The 9,984-nt window shown below is 30.2% G+C and overlaps 1 protein-coding gene and 1 pseudogene across 2 annotated transcripts; both read left to right on the top strand.

Annotated features, from left to right (window-relative positions):
- LOC129314196 (E3 ubiquitin-protein ligase DIS1-like) overlaps window positions 1–4,705 on the top strand; it is a 6,395-nt pseudogene extending 1,690 nt beyond the window's left edge.
- On the top strand, window positions 2,774–7,351 carry LOC129314480 (E3 ubiquitin-protein ligase DIS1-like). Of its 2 annotated transcripts, none has more exons than XM_054957924.1 (4): window positions 2,774–2,987; window positions 4,786–5,015; window positions 5,985–6,371; window positions 6,779–7,351. In XM_054957924.1, exons 2-4 carry the CDS (start codon window positions 4,803–4,805, stop codon window positions 7,097–7,099), a joined length of 921 nt encoding a protein of 306 aa, XP_054813899.1. In that variant the 5' UTR covers window positions 2,774–2,987; window positions 4,786–4,802; the 3' UTR covers window positions 7,100–7,351. The 2 variants fall into 2 exon arrangements, with proteins under 2 accessions (XP_054813899.1, XP_054813898.1); XM_054957923.1 differs by having other exon boundaries at window positions 4,750–5,015.
- The last annotated feature ends 2,633 nt before the right edge of the window (window positions 7,352–9,984 follow it).

Here is a 9,984-nt window from a genome sequence, read left to right as displayed (position 1 = left end):
TTTTCTTAATTATATTTTCTAAAAAATAAAATATTAAAAACCTTAATTTTAAATTGAAATTATCTTCATCCAGTGTGTACACTAAAATCATAGCAAAATTATAGTAAAAAAAAATTAAAGGTTAAAGTATTCATTTAATCCTTTAATTTTACATAACATTTCATTTTAATCCTTTAACTTTTTAAAGTATTTTTTTTAGTCCTTTAATTTTAAAATTATTAGTTTTATCCCAACAAATTTTTACATTAACTTTTAAATATTATAAAATATTCTTAAATGATAACATATTGCGTTTAATTTTTTAAAATAATAATAATTGATACAAAAAATAATCATTTGAAACTAAAAATGTTAGGACTAAAAGACTAAAAAGATACCTTATAAAATTAAAAAATTAAATTAAAACCTTATATAAAGTTAAAGGATTAAAAGTATTTTTAATCATATTAGTTTTATCTCAACAAATTTTCATAATAAACTTTTAAATATTGACAAAACATTCTCAAATTTTGACATATTAAGTTTAATTTTTTTAAAATAATAATGATTGATATATAAAAATAATCATTTAAAACTGAAAATGTTAAAATTAAAAAATTAAAAAATACTTTATATAAATTAAAAAATTAAATTAAAATCTTACATAAAATTAAAAAATTTGAAATATACTTTAGCCAAAAACTAAAAATATAGAAACCTTTACTAGAATTCAAGTCAAGGAATAGTGTGGGCTCGTTCTACTGGCCTTTTGATAACGTGGCTTGCACTTTTTTTTTTTAAAAAAAAATTATCTCTCTCTTTATTTGAATATTATTCAAAAGATAACGCTATTTATTGCGCTTTTTTTTTTTTTTTTTTGGTGATCTGACAGTACTTTATTTCTCTCCATGACATTTGAAATGAATGAGTTTCAATTTAAATCACATGGGGAGATTAAAGTCAAACTCTACACCAATGTCTACAGCAACATATTTTTCTTTTGCCATTGAAAAATATTTAGGAGTGGGTCCAATAACTAATGCTGTTGTCGTTTTCGTTTTCTTCTACATACTAACAAAAATTTCATATATTAATTTTTAATGTTCATCGATAACGCGACATTTCATAAATTAAATACGAGTGATTAACCTATACTAAATGTTTTATTTTCATTGAATTTTATAAATATTATAGTTTAATTGAAAACTTTTAATTTTTTCAACTTTTTTAAATTTTTTATGTCAAAGTTTATTTAATGATATTAGTATTGGCATTGATATTGATAATGTTATTAATATTGATCAATATTAATAATTTTATAGTATATTTTAAATATCATACTTTTTTTTAAATTATAAAATATTTATGAATTTTTACATTATATTTTTATTACTTATGTGTACTCTATGTTAATAAATCATTTATTACTTTATTCAAAATATTTTTTTAGAAATCATGAGACACTCATATTTCTTTTAATATTATTTCATCCATTTAAAAATGCTTTCACCTCCAATAAAGTAGTTATCTACTTTTAAATTAACTCTATCTTTTTATATTTATCCCTATTAAATACCCTACAATAAATATAAAATCATTATTAATAGGGACATTTTTGAAATAAAAGACAATGAATACATTTTAAAAGACTAAAAATGTATTATATTTTTTAGTATTCAACTTCTTAAAAAAGGTCTTATATTTTTTAATTGGAGGAATAACTCTTAACAACATTAATAATACACTATAGATTATAGACATTTTCAATCTCATAATTATTTTTTATTTTTAAATTATAAATTTTTTATTATATTTTTAAAATTATATTTTTAGTTCCTAGCATTATTCACATTATATATATATATATATATAAATTTTTTAAACTTCATTTTTAGTGAAATTAATTTTCTATTTTCTAAAATGCTTTAACTTTCTTGTAAAATATTGTTAATAATATATATATTAAAATGTGAATCGGTGAAACAAGAAAAGGTTAATGTTAAGGAATTGGCCCATGATTTTTAAGATCATGAGATCAAATTTCATCTTTGACGAGAGATTCTTAGTGATAGATAATATGTAATTGCCCCAACCTTCTCACTAGAGTAGGGAATAGGACAAATCTATATTATATGAATTAACTCATATATGAATTGAGAAAAATATGAGTTGGAATTGCGTTTAATCCATTTTCATATAAATAGAAAAATTTCAACTAAATCCAATCCTCATGATGGGTGGGCGACTCATTTATTATTTTTTGTATGATATTTTTTTTTCAAAATTACATCTAAATGATGGAGTAAGTTCAAAATATTCTATACATTTGAAAAATATTCAAATAATAAATGTATGAGATTAGTTAATTTCATCATGGTTCACTTTAATTATGCTTGTTTTATGGGGTTGTAGCACGAAAAATTCCCTCCAATTTTTTTTTTCAATTCTTAATAAATAATATCAGTTAAACAAGTTAACCTTAATTTATTAGAATTAGCTCATTTGGTTCATATTACCTAGTTCGAGAGCCTCAAAAAAAGCATTTTATTTTGATTAATTTTTTCTCCTAACCGGCCAGACTTTAAAACAAGTTATTCAAGCTAACTTTATTAGCTATTCCTGAGAAATGTTAAATCGGTGGCTTTAATTGATCTGATTTTTGAAGTTTGAACATTATACTAGTTGATGATGATTTTTGAAGTTTGAACGCAAGAAGAGTGCAACCAAACTTTTTCGTCTTTTATTTTCCCGAGAAATGCCTCTCACCTTCTCCTCTTTCATACTCCTCTCTCTCTCTCTCTTCGTTCTCTTTAATTTGAAGTCTCCCACTCGGAGCGCGCACTCGTGCCTGCTCTTATTAATTATTACTGTGTCCTCATACGAAGCCCACGGGGTGTTCTACCAACTTCCCTCCTAATCGCTTTCCTTGTCTCTCTTCTTCACCCAATCTCCTGCGTTTCGTTTCATATTCTATCAGCAATGGCCTGTTGATCAACTCATCATTTTAGGTAGTTGTCTCTTCTGTTCTGCTTCCCTGTATTATATTCCTGGCTCGCTTCTGTTTTTCTTGTTTTCGTTCCTTTGGTGCTTGATGAGACTCTCTCTGATTTCCGGTGATTACGGGTTTCCTTGTTTCTTTTTTTTTTAATTTTATTTCTCTACCTTCCGGTTTTGACTTTCTATTTCGTAGATCTGTTGTTGGTTTGGTCGGAATTACTGTGCATTTTTTGTTTAAGGTTAGGGTTTAAGTCTGTCATGTGATTGGATACAACAGTTTGGTCTTCTGAAGCTGTTTAATCTGCTTCATCGCTTAGATTTTGTTTTTGTTGTTGCTCGGTAAATTGAATGTCTGGTGGTGCGAGATTCGGTCAATGTTCATAATCTGTATGATGGAATAGGTCGTGTTCATGGCTTTTGGAATGATTGTGTGGCCTTCGTTGTCTCTGAGTGTGTGTGTGTTTTCTCATGGATTGCCACTGGGTTGGTTATTTGACTTGCTGCTGCAATGATTTAAAGTGATTTTTTTCCCCGTTGCCGTCATTATATCGATGATTGCTGGTTGTTTCGTCCACCACTCCTTTGTCAGAATATCATGACTTTGTAGTTTTGATTCCTTAGCTTTAGCTTGTTTAGACTACAGTTTGAAATTTGCTAAGCAACTGAGGAGTTTTTTATCATTTATACCCCTTTGTGCAGCATCTTTCTTGTGATTGCACAAGTATTTACTTTTTTGTATTGAATGCATTATAATTATAGATTGTAAATTTACTTATTTCTGCTCTATTTTGTTGCTTTCTTCATTGGAGTTGTAGACCTGCTTTTATGATCTCTTTTATTACTTTTCTAGTCAATATGGAGGCATAATGATGGTTGAGAGGCCAGCAGCTATATTACTGACTGAGAAGACAGTGGCATGGCAAAATGAAATGTGCAAGGACACAACACACACACACCCCGCGTGCTCTTGTATATATGAGAGCATATGAACACTGTATTTAAATCTAATTTAATATACCTACTATGTGCTGAAACATGTATGCTAGGGATTTAAAATTGAGACTTGGCTTGGGACTTAAGTTTTGATGATTGTTGGATAACTCCTTTTTGACGTGCTTGTGTGTGATTTAACTTCATTTATCACTGCTGTTGGAAAATACGTATTGGAAGTTATAAAATTTAATTCTTGACTTTCTGTTGCATGAATGTACTTTGAATTGGTGCTGTTTGCTTGATCCCCCTTCCCTGGAAGGAGATATTATCATACTCTGCCAAAATTCCTGAGGATTTGGTTATAGCAATTCAAAATGTGGAGAACATTTGAATGGCTAATAGAAGGAAAGAAGATTGCTGAACAATGTAAGAAAGTTATTAATATAGGAAGAGTTGGTTAAATGTGTTTCATAACTAAATCTAATGGTCATAATCATAAACCACCCTAACTGGTGAATAATGATGCATCCTTGATCCACCCAATTTTGGAATTGCCTTAGGATTATTGATGGTTCAGGTTTTTCTTGTGAAAATAGTTTTGTTTGGCTGAACAAACAAGTTGACAGATTATGCTACTGGTTTGTGCATTGTGATGAATGTTGTACCACTTGTGAGTGATTGTGAACCCAGATTGTGTGATGATTTTAATGTCAATGAAGATGAAGGTTATTTGGTTTTTGGTTGAACCACTAATTCTGTATTCCTAGGTCTTACTTACCTGGATCTCAGCATGTGATACTTATTAAATTTTTCCATGTTTACAAATTTTATTATTTATAGGTATTGAAGCAAACTGCTGGTTTTCCCCCCCTACAGGGCTGGTGGTTGCTTGTATGAGCATGGCTTCTAGTAATCCATTCTTTGATGATATACGGAGCAAATCTGATGTTGATCCTCCTTCAAATGAAGAGCCAATGGATATCAGCGAGCTAGTGAATGATCCTGCACCAACTGCACTAAAATCTAATGTAGCTGTTACAAGCAGTGTTCGTGAACTTCTAGAGTGTCCTGTGTGCTTGAATGCAATGTACCCTCCAATCCACCAGGTTGTTTATATAATTGATTGTTCATTGTTGCCTTGAGCCTTCTAGCACAAATGGCACCCCACATTCCCTCCCCTCAAAGGGGAAGTTTGTGGTGTCAAACCCCCAAGTGGTATAGGGGGAGTGTGTGTGTGGGGTCCATTCTTCCCTTTGCGGAAGAGTTAGGTTAGGGGTGGGTGGGTGTAATTTGATCCATGATAAAAAAAATTGTTCGTCGTTGTTATCTTGAATTCTATAGATAGTATGTGCTTACAATTTGGAAGTATTGGTCTGAGCGAATTACATACATGCTTATCAGAAGAACAAAATTGGGGACAAGAAAAAATGGGATTAAAAGGGAATGCATAGCCTAACATGAGTGTAAGAGTACCTATTCTGTAGTTCTACAAGTGTTTCTGGGGCATTTTATAATCATGAGCAAGACATGAGTGTAGGAGTATCTGTTCTATAGTTGAATAGATAGAAGTGCTTTTCTGAATCAGAAATCCTATTTTGTTGGGACTGCAGTATTAACTGGATAAAATTATTTCTGAAAGGGGGATTGCCCATGAAAGGATGAACAGACTGGGGGTGATTTTCATTTTGAAAAGTGGTATCTGATGCTTTTCGAAGGTGCTATTTCATTTAAAATAAAATATTTCCAATTTTTTTTTATAGAACATGACAGCTGTTAGCCGGAATGCTGGATGTTGAATAATTTAATCATGATAAGGAGTCATCATTTTCTTGATCTCAAATTTTGTCATATTCATTTTTTTCCCCTTATTTGGGCTTTGTGAATTATTGGTTTGCTGATGTCTCTATAAACTTCTTGAGTTGCCTAAACTAGAAGAGATGGAGCTTGTTTCTTTTGTATACATGGTAGTTCTGCTATTTTTTTGAAAACTGGCGGCAATGTCTATATACAACAACAGAATTTTTATCTGGCAAGTTTACTAAAGGCCTTCACTTTGGTTTTAATCTTTGTTGCAGTGTTCAAATGGCCATACTTTGTGCTCGGGTTGCAAACCCAGGGTCCACAACCGGTGTCCTACCTGTAGACATGAGCTTGGCAATATTAGATGCTTGGCATTGGAGAAGGTGGCTGCATCTTTGGAACTTCCTTGTAAATACCAGCCTTTTGGGTGCATGGGGATATATCCATACTACTGCAAGTTGAAACATGAATCTCAATGCGCATGTAGACCCTATAACTGTCCTTATGCTGGTTCAGAATGCAGCGTCATTGGTGATATTCCTTTTTTGGTTGCCCATTTGAAAGATGATCACAAAGTGGACATGCATAATGGTAGCACTTTTAATCATCGTTATGTCAAATCAAACCCACAAGAAGTTGAAAACGCCACATGGATGCTTACGGTACAATGTTCTTTCCTAACTCCAATTCTGTTCTTAGTCCTGCTTTCTATGGGCCTTGTAAGTTCATGTCAATGACGATGGATTGTGTAATTTCCCTATGTGGTTGGATGCGCACTTGTCTTAGTTGATGACAAGAGAGAATTGAAACAATCTAATTAGCCCTGCACCTTTCTTTCACTTGATAAATCAAGAACATCCATTATATGGAATTGCTATAACATAGTAATATTGAGTTTCTTAAACTTTAGCTTACTAAGAAATTAAAAGCTCAACATTGGCTTTGCCACCTCGGGTTCCTGTACAAGTGCATTATTGATACACTTTATAAATTGATATTTGACTGGTGCATTTAATAGTGTAAAGTTTGTGGTGATTGAATGTTGTTGGATTTTACCTTGGTTTTATAGGTCTTCAGCTGCTTTGGTCAATATTTTTGTCTACACTTCGAAGCTTTTCAGCTGGGAATGGCTCCAGTCTACATAGCCTTCTTGCGATTCATGGGCGATGATAGCGAGGCAAAGAACTATAGCTACAGTCTTGAGGTGGGCGGAAACGGGAGGAAGATGACTTGGCAGGGAGTGCCTAGAAGCATCAGGGACAGCCACCGCAAGGTTCGGGACAGTTTTGACGGTCTCATCATTCAAAGGAACATGGCTCTCTTCTTTTCAGGTGGTGACAGGAAGGAATTGAAGCTAAGGGTTACAGGGAGGATTTGGAAAGAACAGTGATTGGAATATGGTCATTCTTTACGTTGTTGCTAGCACCAGATCACATTGGATTAGTTTGTAGTGCAGCCTATTTCTTGTAGTGGTATGTACGAATTTTCTGCTCATTTGCTGTTTTTTTTTTTTTTGGGTAAGTTAGGAGGCGAGGCAATGGCTCTTTGCTTTTCCTGTTAAATACATGAGAAGGATAGTGTATGTAATGAGGATCTCATCATGATATTCATGAATGGAGACATAGATCTTTAGCCTGCTTTATGTGTTGTATTCCGTTCTGGGAATGTTTAAAGTATAAACTACCTGTTTGGGGGAGAGGGAGAGGACCTATGAATATGAAGCACCTATAAACGTATCTGTGTTTAGATTAGAGTAAAATCAAACCAAAATCAAAAATCAAATTAAATTGAATTAAATTTTTATTATTTAATTTGATCTATTTAGTTTTTCAGTTTGGTTAATTTTTTTTTAAAAAAAATATTTTGGTTGGTTGATTTGTTTCGATTAGTGAAATTTAAAATCAAATAGAATTAACTAATTGAAGTATCATATATATGTATAATTTATTAATTTATAAATTATGTTTAGTTTGTTAATTACTTTATTTTATTTCATTCTTTTTAATTTTATATTTAAATAAAAGTAAACATATAATTTGATAAGTTAAAATTATAATCCTTCATTAAAATGGGTTACTATCACTTTACAAGTTCAATTTTATATATAAATTTTGTTTGTTTTAGTTGAAAAAAAATTGGCTAAAGTTTAAATAATCCAACATAAAACCCAAAACTGAATTAATTGATCAAATTGTCAATTTTCAATTCAGTCCCTAATCAATTTGATTTGATTCATATTTTTTGTATTGTTTGGTTAATCAGTTTTACACATTTTAGTACGAATTGAATTGATCGATGCTCACTCCTATTTGTATATGATACAGTACACGTATGTCGCATGTTCTTTAGGAATACTTATTTCAAAATGTTGAAATATACTGTGTGTGTGTGTGTGTGTGTGTGTGTGTGTGTCCCTGTACGTATATATTAAACTTGTAAAAATTGTCGTGTTTATTGTATCATTCTGTATTGTAGTATTTGACACAGGTACCCACATCGCAGCATTTTAGGAGAGGACTCTCGGAAATTATGGATTCGATCATCTCCGTGTTGTCCAGCCAATTGGCTGGAGGATTATTCTGGTTTTTTTGTTTTTAAAGTAAGATTTGGGTGGGGTTTAGTTGGGTTGCTTGGTGAGGTTAGGCATTGGGTTGGTTGTACTGGCCAGATTACGTTGGATGGGCTGGTCCAAGTAAAGACAAATTATTAAGAGTTATTTTGTAAATTTAATAAAATATTTTTAAAAATTTGAAGTTGTTAGGAAGGTTAATATCTTTGTTGCATTATTTTTTATTGTAATTAGATGTGATTTCTGTACATTGAGGTTAAAAAAAAAGTTGTACTATATATATATATATATATTATGATTAGTGTAATAAACTATAAAAGCATGGCCATTAGGCTCGCTTAAATTAAAAAAAAATTGAATTAAGAGAGTAAAAATGTGCTTTTTAGAAAATTATATTATAAATGTATTCTTTCCTAAAATAATAGATTATTGAATTATATTACGTTAAGCCTGAATTTTAAAAATTTATGTTGCTTGCATCTTAAATATATATATATATATAGGGTTAATGATGACGTAATGTCACTTTCTATGTATTAAAACAGAGCAATATTACCTTTTTGTATGATGTAATTTTAATTAATTTGATCATTAGTTGATTAAGAAAATTTTTTAAAAAAAAGGCCAGGTAACTTACAAAAAGGATTCAAAAATTTATAGAAAAGGAACTGTAAATTATGAATACATATTCCATAAAGGAAAAAACTTACATACTTAATCCTATATATTTAAAGTACTTATTTTTAATTAAATCAAAATATGTGAATTTTTTTATAGATTATTTATTCAATACTAAACTTTTATTATTAATACTATCAATATGTTGAAATGCACTTATCTTGATTTGATTAGATAAAAACATATTAAATGTATAAGGTTAAATACTTAAGTTTTACTCTTCTATTAATACAGGTTAAGTCTCAAGTTATTTTTTTGTGAATGTCCCATAAATATTTTGATGACGATTGTTAGGTCCAAATAAATAAAAGGAACTAAGATACTTAACCATTATACTTCAATCGAAAAATGAATTAAGAGGGTAAAAATTTATTTTTCGACAATTATTGTGAAAGAGCATCTTTTAGAGAATAATAGATTGCTCAATTTTATTACGTTAAGCTCAAATCTTTTTCATTTATATTGCTTGGATCTCAAAAAGGCCGTACCAAACATATGGACACATTACATAGCAAGGCCCTGGAGTTACAAAAAAGGTCTTAAATGTATAAAAAAATGAGATGTTAATTTTAAAGAAAAATCAGTTTAGTGGTCCTACAATTTTACATGAAATTTTAATTTGATCCTCATAATTTAAAATATTTATATTTATCCCTCTAATTTAAAATGTTTATTGGGTTGGTTACTATAAAATTGAAACATCTGTATATTAGTCTCTTGGTTTGGATTAACCAAATGACATGGCAAGAGGTGAGATGCTAGTCCTCAAGTCATAATTATTCAATTCAATATCTTAAAAAAGGAAAATAGATATCAATAAGTGTTGATTCCAGTGGAAGAGGTTATCTGATCATTTAGGTAAGAGATCTGTGTTCGAATTTGTGTGAATATAGAAAATACTTTTAAAAAAGTTATCTTTAATTAAATTGATAATACTTAAATTTGACTCAATCAAATAACAATATTATTAAAAATAAGACTAGATCTTAAACATTTGAGACCAAGAAACATAATCATCGTCATATGGG

Source organism: Prosopis cineraria, unplaced genomic scaffold (assembly GCF_029017545.1).
Source record: "Prosopis cineraria cultivar Desert tree isolate PC_DT_omini unplaced genomic scaffold, ASM2901754v1 PC6, whole genome shotgun sequence".
Lineage (NCBI taxonomy): Eukaryota > Viridiplantae > Streptophyta > Magnoliopsida > Fabales > Fabaceae > Prosopis > Prosopis cineraria.
This window is presented reverse-complemented; position numbering and strand designations above follow the sequence as displayed.

What these genes read in the sequence shown, in the direction of transcription:
- LOC129314480 (XM_054957924.1), top strand. Translation starts at nt 4,803, where the DNA reads ATGAGCATGGCTTCTAGTAATCCATTCTTTGATGATATACGGAGCAAA. An exon ending in TGTACCCTCCAATCCACCAG is followed by an intron (nt 5,016 to 5,984) that starts GTTGTTTATATA and finishes TCTTTGTTGCAG; the next exon opens with TGTTCAAATGGCCATACTTT. An exon ending in ACGCCACATGGATGCTTACG is followed by an intron (nt 6,372 to 6,778) that starts GTACAATGTTCT and finishes TTGGTTTTATAG; the next exon opens with GTCTTCAGCTGCTTTGGTCA.